The sequence below is a fragment of the Panthera tigris genome, chromosome B3, assembly GCF_018350195.1.
Source record: "Panthera tigris isolate Pti1 chromosome B3, P.tigris_Pti1_mat1.1, whole genome shotgun sequence".
NCBI lineage: Eukaryota > Metazoa > Chordata > Mammalia > Carnivora > Felidae > Panthera > Panthera tigris.
The window spans coordinates 135,666,675-135,687,825 of NC_056665.1; the positions used below are offsets into that span (position 1 = coordinate 135,666,675).

General features: G+C 38.4%; 1 protein-coding gene and 1 non-coding gene across 12 annotated transcripts in view; both read left to right on the plus strand.

The window, feature by feature from the left end:
* UNC79 (unc-79 homolog, NALCN channel complex subunit) overlaps positions 1 to 21,151 on the plus strand; it is a 270,072-nt gene that overhangs the window by 96,995 nt on the left and 151,926 nt on the right. For all 11 annotated transcript variants that reach the window (XM_042990436.1, XM_042990435.1, XM_042990440.1 and 8 more), the window contains 5 exons: positions 5,318 to 5,382; positions 10,204 to 10,292; positions 10,923 to 10,963; positions 13,872 to 13,900; positions 18,916 to 19,145. In XM_042990436.1, coding sequence (XP_042846370.1) covers positions 5,318 to 5,382; positions 10,204 to 10,292; positions 10,923 to 10,963; positions 13,872 to 13,900; positions 18,916 to 19,145 — 454 coding nt within the window. The remainder of the gene's footprint in view (positions 1 to 5,317; positions 5,383 to 10,203; positions 10,293 to 10,922; positions 10,964 to 13,871; positions 13,901 to 18,915; positions 19,146 to 21,151) is intronic.
* LOC122239806 lies at positions 9,142 to 9,245 on the plus strand. Its single transcript, XR_006219192.1, has one exon. It is a non-coding gene; the product is annotated as a U6 spliceosomal RNA (small nuclear RNA).

Sequence of the window (21,151 nt, forward strand, 5' to 3'; positions counted from 1 at the left end):
ATGGACTTCTTTCTCTTTTAGTTCTCTCAGTTTTGCTTCATTTAATTTGAAACTCCATCATTAGATACACACATATTTATAATTGTTATGTCATCTTGATGAATTGACTCATCATTGTCAAATATCCTTCTTTATTACTGGTAATATTCTTTGTTCTGGGGTCTATTTGTCTGATATTTATATAGACACTCCAGCTTTCCTGTGATTAGCATTATATTAGTGTGGTATAACTTTTCTGTTTACTTTTTAAAAAAAAATATTTATTTAAGTAATCTCTACATCCAACATGGGGCTTGAACTCATGACCCCGAGATCAAGAGTCACATGCTCTTTTGACTGAGCCAGCCAGATTCCCCTCTGTTTACTTTTAATTTATCTATCTTTATATTTCAAGTGTGTTTCTCACAGGCAGCATTTATTCAGGCCATGCTTTTTGAAAAAGTTAAATGATATTTGACAATCGCTGCCTTTTAGACCATTTACATATAATGTAATTATTGTTTAGGCCATTTACATTTAATGTAATTACAAATAACTTAAGTCTATTATCTTACACTCATTTTCTGTTTGTCCCATCTATTCTTTGTCTCTTTTCTTTTTAATATCTTGTTGTCTTTTTGGTTAATTATTTTTAGTATTCCATTTTATCTCTGTATTAGCTATACCTCCTTTTAAGAAGAATTGCTCTAGGGTTTACAATATGCACCTTTAACTTCACAGTCTACCTTCAAATAATATTATACTAGTTTGCATGTAGTGTAAGAACCCCGTGCACTTTCATGTCCTCCCTCTCATCCTTTTTTGTTCTTGTTATCAAATATTTACTTCTTTTTTTAAAGTTTATTTATTTATTTTGAGAGAGAGAGAGTGTGTGTGTTGCGGGGGGGTGAGGGGCAAAGAGAGAGGGAGAGAGAATTCCAATCAGGCTCCGTGCTGTCAGCGAAGAGCCTGATGCCTGGCTCAGACTCACAAACTGTAAGATCATGACCTGAGCTGAAATCAAGAGTTTGATGCTTAACTGACTGACCCACCCAGGTGCCCCTCAAATATTTACTTCTATATATATATTATTAGTTTCACAATACATGGCTGTTATTTTTGTTTTAAACAGTGAATCATCTTTTAACAACATGCTAATATAAGTAGAAGGTCTTTTGCAGTTATTCACCATATTTGCTGTATCCAGAACTCTTTATGCCTTTGTGTAGGTCCTAGCTTCCATCTGGTATCATTTTCCATCAGCCTTCCTTTAACAATTCTTGTTGTGGAGCCCAGCTGGCAATGAATTCTCTTATCTTGTGTTTGTCTTCAAATAGCCTTTATTTCATATTCATTTTTGAAGGATATTTTCACTGGCTATAGAATTCTAGGTGACAGTTTTTTTCTTTCAGCCTATTAAAGATGTCGTTCCATTGTCTTCTGGCTTGCATGGTTTCTGGCGAGAAATCAGCGATCATTCTTATCTTTGTTCCCCTGTAAGTAATGTGTCTTTTTTTTCCTGGCTGCTTTTAAGATTTTCTCTTTATCATGGTTTTAAATCAATTTGATTATAATGAGTTTGGTGTGATTTCCTTTGATTTAATTTTGCCTAAGATTCACTGAGCTTCTTAGATCTGTGGGCTTATAGTGTTTATTAGATTAGAAAAATTGTGACCATTGTTTCTTCAAATGTCTTCACTCTTCCCCCCCCTTTTCCCCTTTTGGACTTTTAACTACATGTGCTTTATACTGCCTAATATTTTCCCACAGCTCACTGAAGCTCTATTTTTCTTCCACTACTACAGTTTTGATAGTTTGTTGTTATGTCTTCTAATTCACTGATCTTTCCTTCTGCATTGTCTAATATGCTATTAAGCCCATTCAGTGAATTTCCCATGTTCTATATTATATTTTTAATTTTATAAATTTCATTTTTCTTTTATTATCTTTCATCTCTATCCTCATTGTGTTCATATTTTCCTTTGAATATGTTTTAAAGTAGCAGTTTTAAAGTCCGTGTTTGCTAACTACCTTGTCTCTATAGTTTCTGGATTTATTTCTATTGGTCAGTTTTTTTCCTGATTATGGGTAACATTTTCCTCCCTTTCCAAATATCAGTAATTTTTTAATTGGATTCTGGACTTAATGAGTATTGCATTATTGAGTATCTGGATTTTGTTGTCTTTCATTACAGTGTTTTGAGGTTTGTTTTGGCTATCAAGTTACTGGTGGATCAACTTTACACTTTTAAGTCCTGTTCCTATATTTTGTTAGGGTAAGCCTGGAATAGCCTTGTCCCTAATGTTGGTTTAGCCCTACTGCTAAGGTATGACCTGCTAGAGTCATCTCTGTTGAATGTCCCAGGTTTTCACTGAGTTCCCTTTACTCTGACTGGTTGGAACTTGAATATCTCCCAGTCCTGTATGAGATGTAGGAATTATTCTGCTTACAGATCCTCCATAGTTGTTTTCTATGCAGCCTAATGGAGTTTTGCCTTACACGTGTTCTTCTTAGTATAAAGCCAAAGACCCAAAAGGATTCTTGGTCAAATTTCTGGAGCTCTTTCTTCACATAGCTCCCTCTTCTTTGGCACACTACCCAGCAAATACAAGCCACCTTGCCTCTTTAAACTCAAGTTTTTGTGGATGCTTATCTTTCTCCTTCTATGTCCAAGGTCTAGAAATTACTTCTGGGATGAAAGTCATGTTGATTGTAAGACTGACTTTATTGTTTCTCTTTTCTCAAGGATCATTGTCCTACACTACCTAGTTCAGTTTCTGAAAACAGTTGTTTCATATATATTTTCCAGTTTTCTAGTTGTTTATAGTAGAAAGGCATCTTTAATACCATTTGCTCCGTTGTAGTTGGAAGCAGATTTATTACCTACCATGTTTTTATATTATGTTTTTTTGCTTTTATTTTCAAATGAAGGGAGATCCATCATGAGTATATTTGCCATATGGTAAGGTATGTAGATCAATCCTATATCAGAATCAATTGTAGTGCTTTTCCTAATTACAAATACTTGTAATTAGGATCCCTGGGTGGCTCAGTCGGTTGAGCATTCAACTCTTGATTTTGGCTCAGGTCATGATCCCAGGCCTGTAAGATCAAGCCCTGTGTCAGGCTCCATGCTGAAGCTGGAGCCTGCCTAAGATTATCTCTCTCTCTTACTCTGCCCCTCTCTCCAACTCACATGCTATCTCTCTCTCTCTCTCTCTCTAAAAAAAAAAAAAAAAAAAAAAAAAGTAAAGAGTTTGATTCAGTAGATCTAACATGATTTTCAGGTATCATATTTTTTAAAATCTTGACAAGTGATTTTTGATACACAAGAAAGGCTAAGAATCCATATTTTAGTAAGTTTAAATCTAGTGTGACTTTGGTAAACTAAGTGAGGTATCTTACAATCTTTTCTTAACTTAGTGACACTCTGTAAAAATGAAATAGAATATTAGAGGGGTAGGACCTCCTGGATATCCCCACATATAAAGCATTAATTTCTTGAAAAGCAGGAGTCTTTAGAGCCCTGATAAAGTGCTATCGCTGTTGTACATTTTTATTTCTCTGTGGCTTTGCCATAGCAGTTGCTATATATTTTGAATATTACCGCTGTTTCTAAGTGTCAGGATTCTTAATATTTGTAAAGTGATCTGCAAATATTCTCATAATATAGAGATTCAGAAATGGCTAGCATATTTTATCTTGTGTGCTAACTCTGTTTTATTAGTGGCAACTTTCTGAAGCTCAGTGTTGAGAAGGATCCTAAGGCCAGTTTTGGACTCAGCAGGAAGGAAGGCTCTTATGGATTAGTGATATCTGTCATGAGTTTGGGATTGGAGGAATGAGATACTTGTCCCATGTATTTGCAACTCCTATACTTGTTAAAGGCAGTCTTTTTTCTTTCTTTTTTTCTAGATTTCTCTAGTTACACAAGAAAACTTTTTTTGCTACTCTCTATTTTCATCCTGACTTTTCCACATGTAGTAAACAAATTTTATAGTTTTGGAATGCCTATATTCAAATTATTTCTTCATTCATCCATTCCTTACTCATTTCTTCTTTCTTTCTCTCGAACATATAAGCAATATGATACTGTGTTATTAGAGTAGTGGTTTCTGGTCTATATTTCTTATCTTCTTTCTACATAAATTGACCCACTGTGTATTTTTCAAAGTCAATGGCTCTGTTGACCATATTTTCCTAAATTTTAAATCAGACACATAATCTTATACTTGGTCTAACCGTAGGCTAGAAGATTTGAAGGTGGAACACCCCTGGGGAAAAAAAAAACACTTTATATTTGGAGCATAAATTAGGTCTGGAATATTATCAATACATGTTTTTGAATTACAATTGGATTTATAAGTAAGTAAGAATATCCTCTCATCTGCAAATTCTTGTATATTAGGCCGATCATAGTCCTATAAGATTAGAATTTGGTGATTTAGAAAAATGTCCCACTTCCAAATATGTACTTTTACTGCATTTTGTAATGATGGAATATTGTTAGCTAAGTGCTTTGACTTACAGAATCATCTAGATGATGATAAATACTTGTTGTGACTTTCATTCCAATCTATCCCAGATCACTTGTTTCTTATCTATATTCTGCATGCATACTGTGTTAAGGAGTGGGTATTAACAAACTAGCAGACATTAGTCTGTGGGTCCCAATCTGTGGTGTGAGAGAGAGATGTATTTCATTTGGGCAAGAAACTCATCTTTTCAGTCTCCACATTTGCTGGGAATGGGGTGGGAAATGGAATAGTGGAAGTTGCCTTAGCATTCATTTCAGTTATTATCAGTTTGAAGCACTTCCTGGTGCCAGAAATCTAGGATGTTCAGCATAGTACACACTACAATGAAAAGAGCAGGTGTTGAGATCCAAGAGATAGAGGTTCTAGTCTCAGCTTGTCAGGTACTAACTCTGTGACCGTAGTGAGCTACTTAACCTTTTTAACTTTTACTTACTCGTATGTGAAATGAAGTTAATAATCTGCTATACCTATCCTACAGACTTGTTGGCAGGATGAAGTGAAACCATAGATACAAAACCTTCGAGAACTTAATGGTATATATCACTGTGAGGTAATGTTATTGTACCATGTATGCCACATTATATTAGCTTGTATTTCCCCGTGGGAAAATGTATGGAGTTGTGATATATTTGTTCAATTGTTAAATTTGTCATAGATTAAAAAAAAATGATTATTTTAGGAAGCCTTCCTATGATGGTTCTATTTAGGAAAAAGAAAACTAGTGTAGTATTTGCTATGCCTTTACTAAGGCACAAGTAATTTCAATGAGAAGTATTCATCAGCTATGCTTTGCTTTACAGCTTGGAATCCCATCCACTGCCAGCACATTGAATGCCACAATGCAATTAACAAGCCAGCTGTGAAGGTACTGTTTTATTAGACCTGGTGCCATATTGTATTGTCAGTGGTCAAATTATCAGGAGCAAACTGCTGAATGAAATGGAGTAGATCACATCCTTCTCTGTAAAGCAAAGGCCTATGCTCTGTAGTAATCTCAAGCATCTCTGTGTTCAATCTGACTGTACTTGGGTGGGTTGGTTCAGGACAGAGCAATGAATAGTGGTGTCTGCAGGTTTGGCTATGATTTCATGGTCAACTGCTGTGTAGCAATGAGTAATTATCAGAATACTCCTGGTGAAACACTTATATAGTCCTTATTTGGCTTCTGTCTGAGCTAATAAATTCAGGGAAATGTACTTTGCCCCTGTTTCACTCATTTCAAATTGTGAGTGTCTAGTGTATGACTACATGAATTCAAGTGTCATAGAAAAACTTGATAAAATTGGTAAGTCTTAGCTCAGATCACAGATATGACTTAATCAAAATGACTAAGAGGTAGTTGGGCAACAGTCACATGGAAAGGTACCTTAGAGGTAAGGAACAGTGGTTTAGAGAGGCCAAGACACTTTTCTAAGCCAGAACCAGGTACTTTGACTCTCAGCCTTATTCTTTTTCTGCCACATCAAATTGGTTCTTTTGTTATAACCCTAAATTGTTGAATTTGAATGTTAGGAAAAATAATCACACCTTTTAACAAAATTATTTATGGTATATTTGTTGGATACAACACTTGGCTGGAGAGACCTGTGTCTGGATTTGCAAGGATTAATTTTTATATTACGAAGAGTGGGAGTTAGGTCAAGTCATTAGAATTCACAGATAATTGTTAGAACTTAGTGTCGTGGGAGCTTGCCTGTCTTCTATAGACAGGAAGACTAACAAATAAGAGATTACCATATAATAATAAAGATTACCAAATAATAGAAACATAATAGTATCATCTTATAGAAACAGAGTAGAAGAGGTAAAATGAGACATAAGAAATATAAATATACACGGAACCAAAAAAGAAATATAAAGGGACCCCAAAATGTGTTTCATATACCAAAAATGTCAGAGGAGTGCCAATAATAACATTGTCATCCGGATATACCTTACTAACAAAGAACATTGTTGTATTATTATGCTTGATCTCTGCTTTTATAAAGGCAAATTGAAGGGTGCCTGGGTGGCCCAGTCAGTTGAGCATCCAACTCTTGATTTCAGCTCAGACCATGACCTCGGGGTTATGGGATAGAGCCCTGCATTGAGCATGGAGTCTGCTTAAGATTCTCCCTCTCTCTCTTTCTCTTTCTCTTTGTCTCTCTCCCCCTCTGTTCCTCCCCCCTGCTCATGCTCTCTCTCTCTAAAATAAAAAATGAATAGGGGCGTGTGAATGGCACAATAGGTTAAGCCTCCAACTCTTAATCTCTGCTCAGGTCATGATCTCACAGTTCATGACTTCTAGCCCCACGTCAGGCTCTCTGCTGTCAGTGTGGAGCTTGCTTTGGATCCTCTGTCTCCCTCTCTCTCTGCCCCTCCTCCACTGGCGCGTGCTCTCTCTCTCTCCCTCTTAAATAAATAAAACATTAAAAAATAAAATAAAATAATTAATTAAAGAAGGCACATTGAATGACTTTATGTTGAGAAAGAGCGTGTGTGAGGGTAACTCACTAATGGAAGCATAGTTCTTACCCATCCTACTATGTGTGCCCCTCCTCTGAAATTCCACAAACATTTGGGGTTCAAAGGTACTTTTCTTTGGTGTGATGACATTTTGAGCTAAACACATGTGAGTTCATTTTAGCCATGGAATTCAGCTTAATTCTTCACGGTGGTGAGAATTGCATAGCTCCCTTACTTTAGTTTCTATAGCTGCCCTTTTCTCTTTCTGCCTATGTTACAATGCCCTCTTTTGGTTTACTCAGATATGGATAGAAAGGAGGTATTTTTTGTTTGATTTTTCTGGTTACTTTCCTCCTGATCTTATGTCAGCCTGCATTCTCAGGAGTCTTCTGACTTCCTGATTAGTAGTGACTTTTGATTTTCTACTCACAGAAGTCATCACAAATTAGATTTTCTCCCTCCCTCCTAGGCAAATGGGTTAGTCCACCGCCCTGGTCTGGCTTTGCTTTTCTTTCTCTTACAAGCTGGTCCCTGTAGCCAGTTGTACAGGACAGGCCACACCATCCTACTTTCTAAAGTCCCATTTTATTGAAGTGAAATTCATATAACATAAAAGTAACCATTTTAAAGGGAATGATTCAATGGCATTTAGCACATTCACAATGCTGTGTAACTACCATCTCTGTCTGCCTAAACATTTTTATCGCCCTCCAGATTTTACTTTCTGAACTCCAGTTTTCCTGAAGAGTTTTCTTTTGTATTTTTACTCTGCTTCCTTGGAAAGGTAACATTCTTGTTAATGATTTCAGTGCTGGGCTGTTTTTGCTCGACAACAGGTCTGGCTCAGTATTGTTTTTTTCATTACAATATAAGCACTCCTCAAACTCACATAGATATGACCATATGACATATAGGTTGAGGGTATGCAACATCCAGATAGGTATAGAATAATGTTAAATGAAAATGAAGTCGTGAATTTGTATAGTATGATGCCAATTTAATTTAAAAATCACATAAATATACATTTATATTCATATTTATAGTGAAAAACAACCAATAATACTCATTAGAATGTTATTAGTGATTGCATCGAAATGGAGGGTTAATGAGTTACTTAAATATTCTCTCCATTTTCTCAAGCCTCTACGTTGGGCATCATTGTATTTATAAACGGAAAATAACTATTTTTAATGCAGCAGTCAGATATGAACATATTAATATGGATGTAAACTGGCCTGTTCAGAGTAAACAGAGTTGACCCTACTATCCACAAATGTGATGGGTCATATGAACTAATTCATTGAACATGTCAGAGGTCACCTAGCTAATCACTAGTGATTATAGTTCTAACAGCCTAGGAGTTTTTCCTTTTGAATGGAATGAAAAAATATGTTTACCTGACAGGAGTATCAATGACTCACTAGAAATGAAAGTAAAGTAACTATTTTGAAGAACAGATTTCATGGGGTACATGGAAAAGACTCAGGGAAAGTGGATTTATCCGTCCAAAAAATACTCTCTCCATATTCGTGAGCTTTATCACTAGGCAGTGATGATTAGCCAAATAGAAAAGTATTATCTATTTTGGTTGCAATACATTGCAAAAAAGTATTTTTTAGGCAAGAGCCAAAAGCTCCTACAGGATTCAAAATGAAAATATGTTGGAACTTAGAGTTCATTATATCACACTCTGCTTTTGGTTTTCCTTGGTTCTGTTTGCAGATCACTTTATGAAATACTTTGGAGCCCAGATAATTATCTAACACAGGAGTTAGCAAACAATGGCCCATAGCCAAATCTGGGCTACTGACTGTTTTGTAAATAAAGTTTAATTGGAACATAGCTGTGCTCATTTACTTGTGTATTATTGTCTATGGCTGTTTTCATGCTGCAACAGCAGAGTTGGGTAGTTGTGACAGAGAACGTATGGTCCACAAAGCCTGAACTATTTACTCTCTGATCATTTCCAGGAAGTTTGCTAATCCTGGATTAACACACCAAAAAGTAGTTATTCATGGCATTAAAAGAAGCATGAAACTTATCTAAGGAAAATTTTCACACTGGACTTGGAACATCAGGGAATATATAATTTACAGATTTTGATGGTATAACGATTGAAATTTAGGAGTTCTAACTCTTGTTCCCCCAATTGTTGAAACTCTTCAGGTAGCACATATAGTTGCTTCGGCAGCACATATACTAAAATTGGAATGATACAGAGAAGTTTAGCATGGTCCCTGTGCAAGGATGACACACAAAATTCTTCAGGGTTTTAACTTTAAATGTCAGGCTGTTTGGGTTATAAGTTCAGTTCATTTTTCCTCCCAAATCAGTAAAAACAGCTAAAAAAAAAAAAAAAAAAAGTCAGAGTGGAGTTCCAGAGGAATTTGTGTCCTAGGCACATTATCTGTACAGTCAGCTATAGCATGGATTCATTATTTCCTGAAGGACAGGAAAACAGAATTCAAAATGACTTTGGTAAGTTATAGACATTTAACAGGATGCAAAGTACAAAACTTAGCTAGTTGCATTCACTTGATTTTAAATATCTAGATACTGGAAAATACACTGATGATCAACAGCAAAATTAACACTTTTCATCTCTGTGCTTAGGCTCATGAAAACTGAGCCATAAATAATCCAAAATTGAACAGAGCTAAGCAAACCACAGGTCATGTGTGTAAGGAAAAAACATCTAAAAATGTAACATTGGATGACTGATATAGAACTTAGATTTCAGAGTAAGAAAAGCAAATTGCTCAGTGTTAGATTTCATGGGAAATTTTTTGAATGAGGTTTCTTTTAAGAAGCAAAATTCTCTACTGCCAGAATTTTGGTAGCAGTTATGATTTTAAAATCTTGATATGTTTTCCTTTTCCTAAAGAGAGATTGCTATGTTTACCACTTTCGAGAAGGAATTACTGTACGAGTAATACAGAGGCAATTCGAGCCACTATTGAACAAGATTTTTTCTCTTTGTGGAGTGAGGGTGGATTTCTTGACACTATTTGTCACTTGAAACTGCAGACAACAGGAGAAATGAAAAACCACAGTAGCCACATTTACATCTCCAGTGTGGACTCCTCAGCCAGTGCAGCAAAAATAGCTATAGGTTAAAATGGGTTTTACTAACAATATTTATTCCAGTTTGCTTTTGAAAATCTGTCACGATTGCACTTACGATGTGGGGATTGTGATAAACAGGACAGGAGAGTTCATTCTGCCTTTTCCTGTGTTTCAGATGTGTATCGACCCTTCCCTGTCAGTAGCTCTAGGGGATAAACCACCCCCATTGTATCTCTGCGAAGAATGCAGCCAGAGGATTGCGGGGTAGGTATAAGAGTCCTCCAAGAAGAGAAAGTAGGGTAACCAGAGAAGATAAGAACAACCAGTTTTATTAAATTGGTTACATTGCCCACATTTCCCACTAACCTCTCTGTTTTTTAAAGGTTAGTTTGTCAAATATTTGATATATAGCAAATTTTCATTTGAGAGATTTCAGCTTTGAAAAATTGCAGTACTTCTCCCCATGTGATAAGAGAAAGCAGTGACACTTAATAAAACAGCTCCAATTTTCAAGTGACCCGGTTAAAAAAGGCCACAAGAGAAAAAGAAAAGAAAACCATGGCTTTCAAACGTGACGTATAGTTCAAATGGGTTCTCTCTGCTTGTTAGTTTCACAGAATCACACTCAGGGTTGTACACATCATGCTGTACTTTGGTTGGCTTCACTAGCATCTGGAAAGTATCATTTAAAGATAAGTGAATATGATGAAATGCCAATAATTTATAATTTAGCTGCAATGCATTAGACTTTTAAAAAGTTGATTATGATAGTGCTCTTAATGACATTTCCTTTCTATCGAAAGCCTCTTAGTAATAGCGTGCAGCTTATAAACATTCATGTGGAAGGGTAACATTACAAAGAAGCTCAAAAATGAATTTTGCTTTTCTTTACAGGGACCACAGTGAATGGCTCATTGATGTGCTTCTGCCTCAAGGTATGGTTTACATGAGAAAGGATGAATAATAAGTAATCATGACTAATGGCATGGTTGGTTTGTCTCCTTTTGTACTGTATTATTTTACAAGGACAGTAACCAAAGTATTATATTCTGTGAATAGTCATTGAGATGAAGCATTAGATCAATGTCTTCCTTATACCCACACATTTAATAATGAAGGAAGAGGTATCACCTTTGCCGAAATTAAGGGTAGATGTTGGAATTAAGATTCTGTGTGACAAAAGCCCTGCTGAATTATGTCTTAAGAGATTTTCTGTATGTATAACAGGCATTGCCAATGATGTTTGCTGTGCCAGGTCAGAAAGGGAATAGGAAACATCAGTGGGAAGAACATTGAATCATGGGGCTTTCTCCTACCGCTATTACTAGCTCTGTGTTTTTAGGGAACATCATTTAATTGCTCTGAGACTCAGTCTCCCTAGTAAAGTGGGGATAAAGTATAGGTGACTCATCTCAGTTAAAAGACGGGACTGTGATGTTTGTAGTTGGTTAGAGTTCTGAAAGCTATGTCTTGTAAGGTGGCAGGTCCCAGACAGAGGTTTCCTTCACACATCTGGAAGCAGGTATCCCAGCCACTTAATTGGAGGCTGAAATGACCAGGGAAAATTATTCGGGAAAGCAGAGGAAAGATGAAAGGTGGAAAAGCTGGGGGTCCATAGGAGCTTTGATATATGACTTCAGAGGTAGATAATAGAAGACTTTCTATGAAAGGCCATATTTAAGAAGAACTGTAAAAATCTTATGTTAACTAAATTCTGTGAACATTAAAAAAAAAACAAACAACTTAAGGCCATTTTCTTGATGATAATTACACTATTTCTTTGTAGTCTAACTTTTTTTTTTTTAATGTTTGTTTTTGAGAGAGAAAGACAGACGGAGTATAAGCAGGCAAGGGATAGAGAGAGAGAGGGAGACAAAGAATCTGAAGCAGGCTCCAGGCTCCAAGCTGTCAGCACAGAGCTTGATGCGGGGCTCAAACTCACGAACCACGAGATCATGACCTGAGCCGAAGTCAGACGCTTAACCAATTGAGCCACCCAGGTGCCCTGTAGTCTAACTTTTAATATTAGGTCATCTCACCCTTAAGAAATAAATTAGTGAATGATCTTTGTCTGTAAAATGGGTCAGTAATGTCAGCCTCTATATCCTTCAAAGAGACATTTTGAAAATTTATATAAGAATAACTGTGAAAAGATTTGGGTTTTATGGGTAAAGGTAAATTTTTCCCTCCTTAAATTAGGCTACCTTGTTAGTGAACTGCCAGTGCTCCAAGGTGAAGTCTATAGTCAGGAGCAAAACTACATTTTTTTTTTTTTTTTTTTTTAACATTTATTTATTTTGAGACAGAGAGAGACAGAGCATGAAGGGGGGAGGGGCAGAGAGAGAAGGAGACACAGAACCGGAAGCAGGCTCCAGGATCCGAGCCATCAGCCCAGAGCCCGACGCGGGGCTCGAACTCACGGACCGCGAGATCGTGACCTGGCTGAAGTCGGATGCTTAACCGACTGAGCCACCCAGGCGCCCCGAAAACTACATTTTTAAATATCAGATGTGTTGCTGAATTCTGGTCACCTTCTCCAGAAGATATTCATCTTTGGAAGAAAACTTGTAATAACTTTTAATTATTTATCTAGAGGTGTGACACTAACTTCTGGTTAAGACAGACTCTAAGATATCAAACTGTTAATAACCATTAATTATTCAAAACCAGTTTTAAAAACTGAGTTATAAATTTCATCAGTTTAGCATCTACTAATTCATAATTTCCAGACAGTTTGGGAGACATTTATCTTGACCTTTTTGATAAATTTTAACATAGACTATACTGTAAGTAATGCTTCAGTTCATTTTTTGAACACTTAACTATTTCATGGGGAATGTTAACATATTCCTGGAAAAATTATTTTCAAGTATTCTCAAGCATCAATTTTCACAAAAATAATTGCTGTGCCCACTGAAAAGAATATGTATCTGTTTGTTGATCCTGAAGTAGACAGTAGTTTGAGCGCCTTACTCCAACTGGCCAATCCATGAGTTTGCCAATTGCTTTCTCTGAAATGAGCATGTAGGTGGTTTTACACTAGTTAAGGACTGATATAAATCAATAATTTGTCTCTGAGTAATCCAAGTTAGTAAGGTTTTTCTACAGTTTTGAAATAGCAAATCATCTCCATGGTGAAGCTCTAAATATATCACATCAACTTGGTGTCGTAGCATAATGGAAGACAGTAAACAGGGAATCCAGAGATGTTATCTCTAGATCTGCCTTTATCAATTGATAGCCTGTGTGATGTTGAAGAAGTTATGCAAACCTCAGTTTTGTTCTATGTCAGATGAGGAGGTGAGATGAATGTTATTTTGCTTTGGCTTTAACATGATCTGAATTCTTTTTGTTTTGTTTTATTTTATTTTATTTTATTTATTAAAAAATTTTAAATGTTTGTTTATTTTTGAGAGAGAGACAGACTGTGAATGGGGGAGGGTCAGAGAGAGAGGGAGACACAGAATCTGAAACAGGCTCCAGGCTCCAAGTTGTCAGCTCAGAGCCTGATGAGGGCTCGAACTTACGAACCGTGAGATCATGACCTGAGTCAAAGTCAGACGTTTAACCAACTGGGCCACCCAGGTGCCCCTAATGTGATCTGAATTCTAAGTCATGTCTGAGGAGGTTGAATTACTTTTAAGAATAGGGGAAGTATTTGCAGCATAGAGGTGTTCCTAACCTCATCAAACACAGGGAGATGACAATAAGACAAGAGAGAAGCTGTTTTGGTCAGGTCTAGAGGTTGTGTTACTAAGCTTGCTTTTACTCACCTTCGTGGCTGCCCTCATTTAAAATGGGCTGTCTTTCTTTGTTAATATATTGTGTACCTTCCCCTTACAGCTGAAATATCTGCTATATGTCAGAAAAAGGTAAGAGCAAACTATCTGTGTGGTGGGGGCATGATTTGCTGTGTTTGTATGTAAATTCATTCATTGACATCTGCCTCATTTCTGCACCACGGTTTCCCAGTATGTACATGTCACTGTATTCCTGAAGGGGGAAAATAAATCATTGAGCATGCAAGATTACTGTGTCCGAATGGTCTCTCTTTCCATTTCTGCTTTTGCTCACCCATCTTACGCACAGTGTTTTTGGTATGTAATCTGAAATAAAAGCATATGTGACTCTAGTTACAAAAAGCTTTTACCTTAACCTTGGTAAAGGATGTATCTTGTGTGCTAGACATCTTTATTGCTTTGAAGTGGAGTGCAAATAGTTCAATATATGTGTGTCAAAAACATACCCAGACTGACTGTATTTATATAGAAAACATTCATTTAGATGTAAGATGAATGAAATCTCTAGTTAAAGATTCTACCTTCAAATTGCCTTTAGCCACTTTTCATAACAGTTTCCCTGAGCCATTTCCATCTTCTTTTCTTGTTCTAGTTGTTGAAAAGTACAAGAGAAGGTAGTAAGGCATCATACAAAGAACTTTGGATTAGTTGGTTGAGAGCCTTGGTTTCTGGCCAGCTCTATCCCCACCTACCTATGAGACCATGTACAAGTCACTTAAATGTTTAGGAATTGGTCATGAGTGGGTACCTTTGGAGGGCTATTTCAGTGATCTGTTGTCACATAATCTAAAATATCATGGCTTGTAACAACAGACATTTATTGATCACAGTTCTGTGGATTGGCAATTTGGCCTGTGCTCAATGAGACAGTTCTTTTGATAAACTCCCCTAGGTTCACTCATGTGCCTGCAGTCAATTGGTGGGTAGCCTAGGGATTGGCTGGCCCCAGATGAGCTCACTCCCATGTCTGGGGCCTCAGCTGGGACAGCTGGAATGGTTGGATGACAGGGGTGTCTGGCTCTCCCTCTTTCCATTAGGTGTCTCATCCTCCAGGGGGCGAGGCTGGATTTGTTCACAAGGCAGCAGTGTTCTGAGCGAATGAGAGAGGAAGTCGCAAGGCCTTTTGAGATTGAAGCTCCTAAGTCACACAGCATCACTTCTGCTGCATTCCACTGGTCAGAGCAAGTCCCAAGTCCAGCCCAGATTCAAGGAGTGGGGACATAGACCTCTCCCCTTTAGAAAAGGAGCGACAAGAATTCCGTGGTCACATTTAATCTACCATAATCTACCCTCCGGACATAATTACTTACATTTCTTCCACATGTAAAATACTTTCACCACCTTACGAGACCTCCTAAAGTCTTAAATCCATTTATGGCTTCAGTTCATCATCTTGTGATCTGCATATGGTCTGGTCACTGATGAAACTCCTTGGGTACAAATTCTCTTGATCCAGAGACCTGTGAACTAAAAAGGCAAGTTACCTGCCCCCTCCACACCCTACACAAGATGGTGAGACAGGGACAGGATGACAGGAGTAGGCCTCCATTTGGAAGAGGAAATGGAAGCACATAGCTGTCGGAGGACTGTAGCAGCTCCAGCCACGAACATGACAACGGCTCCTCTGTCTCCAGGGATAGCGAGTGTGCCTTGACTAGGATGTGGTTTTACATCCTGGGAGTAGTTCCCTAATCCATTGTTGTTCTCCTACATTCTTTACTCTCTGAAACATCTTTTCCGAGAAGAAATGGCACATGGTGCAGTTGAGGGGCTCCCTTAGCTTGCTCCCTGATGCAGAAGTCGGGTCCCATAGACTTCCTTTCATGTTGAACTGTGTCTGTCCCTGTAGTCTAAGTCGATGGCGCTTTTGCTAATAAGACTTTCTGTAAAACCTTGTGGATTTTCAATAAATCTCATTGGAGTTCAGTGCCCCCCAAACCGCCTCTATAATTCTTTTGGGGACGGTCCTTTCTGTACTTGGGGCATTTCAGTCTGCCCTTAAAATTATTAGAAGCCCTCTTCTAGCTGAAAGGCTCAACTGAGCATCACCATCTTTTATCTTTCTGAAGTTTTAACAGAGGATTGTGCAGCCAGTCAGCATATTTTTGATTTGATTTTTTATCCTGAGGCTATATCCTACTTTGAGAATCTTTTATAAGCTGGAGGGACGAGGATGAGAAGCAGTTTTATATTCCAAATTAGTATGTCCTGACTCTGGTGGTATACCTAACATATTTGATACCCAGAGTGGATCATTTTTTTAACACTGCCCTACTTTATATGACAAAATTATTTTTAGTAATAAATTTCAAATTAGCAGATTTTTATTACTTATCCTTTAATAAATGTGTTTTATATGAAAGTTAATTTAGAGAAAATTCATTAAGTTCGTGATAGTTCAGAATTGTTTGAGCTTGCTTTGGGTACAGTTTGTGTCTACCTCTTCTGGAGTACATATTCCTACAGTTGAACAGTGGGTTTGAAATAAGCATCAAGATTGTAAAGGTAAAGAGAAGGACTTTGATTTATGTCAATTCTGTCATTCTGTGAGACAGGTTGGGATTTTTTTTTTATGTTTAAAGTTCAAAGCAGTGAAACAGAGTAGCTGGAGAAACTATGCCCATCTGAATTTGAATCTCTGGGAAATCTCTCTACTTTACTTTTGAAATGAATGCATATCACTGAGTCCACATGGGTTGAGGACTGACTGTGGCTTATTAAAACTTAGTGGGAACCACAAGAATTGGTTAGAACTTAAGCAAAGGTTATTTTGGGGCAAAGTATTTTATTGCCGATATTATTTAGAATTGGTAGCACATGGTGATAAAGCAGGTTGACTCCTAGTTGGTGTGTATCCAGATAACTGCATAAGAAATCACTAAATCACTCAAATGTAGTAGCATAAACCAACAATCCATTTAATTATGCTCATAGATTTTGTTGGTCAGGGATTGGGACAGGGCACAGTCCATAGCCTGTCTCTGCTTGATGATGTTGGAGGTCTCATCAGGGAAGACTTGAATAACTGGGGGCTGGGATTATCTAGAGGCTTCCAGATCATATGTTTTGGCTCTCGGGTGGGGTGACTTGAAGGCTGGGCTTATGCAGTGCTGTTGACAAGAGACTTACCCATTGCCTCTCTACATGGCTTGGCCAGGACAAAGTTCTGAGTATTCCAATGAGGAAGCATCTGAAGAGAGAACATTTCAAGATGGCCAGGTGGAAGCTGCATGTCTTTTTAAATCTGGCCTCAAGAGTCATATAGGTATCACTTCTGCCATACTCTCTTGATTGAAGCAGCCATGAGTCCATCTAGATTCAAGGCAAATGGAAACATACCTGAGGAAGCCAACCTAAAGAGCCTCATACACAGCTGGACTTGATTTAGATGACAAGACCTTGAACCTCCAGCCAAGAATTTGCATGTGGGAAGAATGTAAATAATATGTGAACAGAAAATAGGATGGTAAATTGCAGGCCTTAAACTTCAGGGCTTTATTATAGTGAATAACTACCCACTAAACCCATATCCACATTCTCTTGTTTATAGAATGGTGGGAATGACAGAGGAACAAAGACTAATTATAATGAAGAGGAAGAAATTAAACACTAAGAACATGCTCTGATATATACCACACTGCTAGTGGTGTGGTATTGGTTTGGTGGCAAGCAGAAGCCCTAAGCCAATAAGGGTTCTTGTGCTTCCAGAATGAAAGTTAGTGTGTGAGTGAGAAAGGAAGGACACACGGGAAAAATACACCACTTCGAGTCAGGACTGAGTTGGATGCTCACAAGACTTGGGCCTCAGTTGCAGAATAAACACACTGTATTTTAACAAATAATTTTAAAAACCTTATTAATGAAAAGAAAAAAAAATTACAAAAATGTTACACTTGGCTTTTATGATTTGTAGGCCTGAGTCCTGTTTAGAAAATGAGATTTGCTGACACCAGTGTCCAAAGCCTTGTGCTAAAAGCAAGGTGGAACAAACCCTACTTTGAAATGGTCGCTTTGATAGGCAGTTCAACACATTGTCAGTGTGTTGGTGTAGGTTTTGTGCTGGCCTCCTTCCTTATTCTGCCCTCAAAAGATCTGTCATGGAGGGGTCTCAAATATTCACCAGGCTCTGAGTTCATAATGGCCTATAGTATAACATCCCCGCGAGGTGTTCACATCTTTATAAGCTCTATTGAAAGTCTGCAAAGCTCTTAGGACACAAGATGTTGAGCACATGGTGTGGCATCTCTCACAGACTTGGGACACATATTTTTGCAGAAGTCAGGAGCGTTTCCTCACAGCTCCTCAGATGGTGACTCTCTCCCCTGCCTCTTGTCAGGGCAGCTCTGACATAGCCCCCTTGGACTCTGGAATCTGTCTTACGTGCCCCTACTTTTCTCATTGGCATCCCTTCATCTGTTGACTCCTTGCCTATAGTTGATGTCAGCAGCTCGTTCTATGAATGGTTCTTGCTGTGTTTTGCTATATTCCTGTGGTGTCTGTTGACGTATTTGATGTATTCTTTAGGTCTTAATGGAAAGAATGCTGGCGGAGGGCGTGAGTGGGTGGGAGGCCTGCTTAGGGCCCCCTACCTGTCCTTGAACACAGCAAGGACAGGAGAGCTGCACTGGAAATCTGCTCCTTCAGTGGTGGATAAGTAATTTGAAAGTAATTTGGGGGAAATTATTCCCTTCCTATTCTGATGTGCTGTGATGCACTCTCTCTGGACCACAGTTTTAGGTTTTTTCCTCCATATTTCTGCTGAAAACTCTTGAAACACTAACTGGAAATAATCCAGAAAGCGCCCCATCCCCAACCCATGACTGAGGTAGCTTTACAGAGGGCTTTTCAACACAGTTCCACTCCTCCCTCTTTAGAGCTTTTCTGCCACTCACACCAATAGAAACCGCATCTTACCTTCATTTTTAGCTCTGCCTGAAATGTAACTGGTTAGGAGTGACCCGTGTTTTGGAAACTTTAGAAATGTGCAGCCACTTTCGGAGGCCCCTTTACATTCCGTTTGTTCCACTTCTTAGCCCCATTTACCTCAGTGACCAGTTTTAGTTGATTTCGCTATTTTTTGCTTCTAGAACTGCAGTTCCCATGTAAGAAGAGCGGTTGTTACCTGCTTTTCAGCGGGCTGCTGTGGCCGTCACGGAAACAGGCCCGTTCGGTACTGCAAGAGATGCCACTCGAATCATCACAGCAATGAAGTGGGGGCTGCGTCGGAGACCCACCTCTATCAGACCTCCCCTCCACCCATCAACACTCGGGAATGCGGTGCCGAGGAGCTGGTCTGCGCCGTGGAGGCTGTGATCAGGTAACAGGCAGCTGGTTAGTGGTCTACCGGAAACACCACCTTGGTTTTGAGCCACCCTTGGCACATTGGTAAAGTTCATTCAACTTCAGGTGCCCTCAGCCTAGCCTCTCACCTTCCATAAAGCAGTGATGATTTTTTTTAAGTTTATTTATTCATTTTGAGGGAGAGAGAGAGAGAGAGAGTGTGTGTGTGTGTGCGTGCATTCAAGTTGGGGAGCAGCAGAGAAAGAGGGAGGGAGAGAGAGAGAGAGTCCCAGACAGACTCCGCGCTGTCAGTGCAGAGCACAGAGCCCTATGCGGGGCTGGAACTCATAAACCATGAGATCATGGTCTGAGCCCAGGTCAGATGCTTAACCACGTGAGCTACACAGCCGCCCCAGTGACGATGTTTTAATTCATTCATTCAGCCAAGTGTGTGTTAGGCACTTGGGAGACAAGAGAGAATAAAATGTAGTCTCCACCTTCACCTTACCTATGTAGGGAGTATAAAGACAGAAGCACAGGATTGCGGTTCAGTATGGTAAGCAGAGTGATAGTGCAGAGCAGAGTTTTAGGAAAGTGAAGCAGAGGCACCCCTCAGAGTGAGGGGTGGGAAGGGGGTGCCTGAGGCCTGACTGTGCACTGTAAAGTGTGGCGAGCTCTAGGTAATTCGGTACTGGGGTAAAGCTGCGGGCTCTCCAGTGAGACAGGAGCCCAGTCGTGCAGGCGGTTGGCTTTCTCTCCTATCACGTGACAGAAAAAGGAGCTTTGGAAATGATAACTTTAGACTTGTTCTCTTTTTGCATAATAGTCACTGAAGCAAGATTTTTAAAAATTAAAGAAATAATGTTGGACTGTATGTTTTAAGGATAGAGACTCTTTTCTGTGTCTCTTACTTCAGTGGCTGATGCATGTAGAAATGCAATAAATGTTTGTCAAATGAAACATTACAGAGAGTTTGGAAATAGAAGAAAAAACCAACTATACTGCTGTCATCATTATCAGTGTTGCACATGTTCTTCTAGTTTTACTCAAATGCACATCTTATTTATAGAATTATAATCACAGTATATCATAATTTTTTGATATAACATTATACCATTAGCTCTTTTGCGTGTTGTTAGATAGTTTCTGTATTTACCATTTTTAGTGGAAACATAATTTTCATCTAGATTATTTCCCTCCACCTTTAGATTTTTAGATTGCTTCCATTTTTACTATTATATATTACTGTGATAAATATTGTTGTGAATAGTGCTGTTTTTCTATTTTTTATTTTTTTAGGGTAGATGACCAGATATGGTTGGCTGGGTCAAAGGGTATGAATGCTTTAATGGCTATTGATGCATTACCAAACTGATTTTCAGAGTGTGCATATGAATTTATAATGCCAAAAGCATTGTATGAAATTGCTAGTTTTGGCTACACTCTTGCCAACATTGGGTCTTATTCTTACAAATTATGACTTGTTGGGGTGCCCTGGTAACTCAGTCAGTTAAGTGTCCACCTCTTGGTTTCGGCCCGGATCATGATCTCATAGTTGGCAAGTTTGAGCCCTGCATCAGGCTCCGCACTGACTGGCAGAGACTGTTTGGGATTCTCTCTCACCCTCTCTCTCTGCCCCTCCCCTGCTTGCACTTTCTCTCTCTCTCTCTCTCTCTCTCTCTCTCTCTCTCTCTCTCTCAAAATAAATAAATAAACTGAAAAAAAAATTATGACTTGTTTAGCAGGTTGAAAAAGGAGTCTTTGTTGCTCATTTACAGATCTTTGTTTGTTTGGGAAGACCTTTATCTCTCCTTCTATTCTAAATGACAGACTTGCTGGATAAAGGATTCTCGGCTGCATATTTTTTCTGTTTAGCACACTGAAGACATCGTGCCAAGCCTTTCTGGCCTGCCAAGTTTCAAAAGAGAGATCAGTCACGAGTCTTATAGGTCTCCCTTTATATGTGAGGGCACGTTTATCCCTTGCTGCTTTCAGAATTTTCTCTTTATCCTTGTATTTTGCCAGTTTTACTATGATATGTCG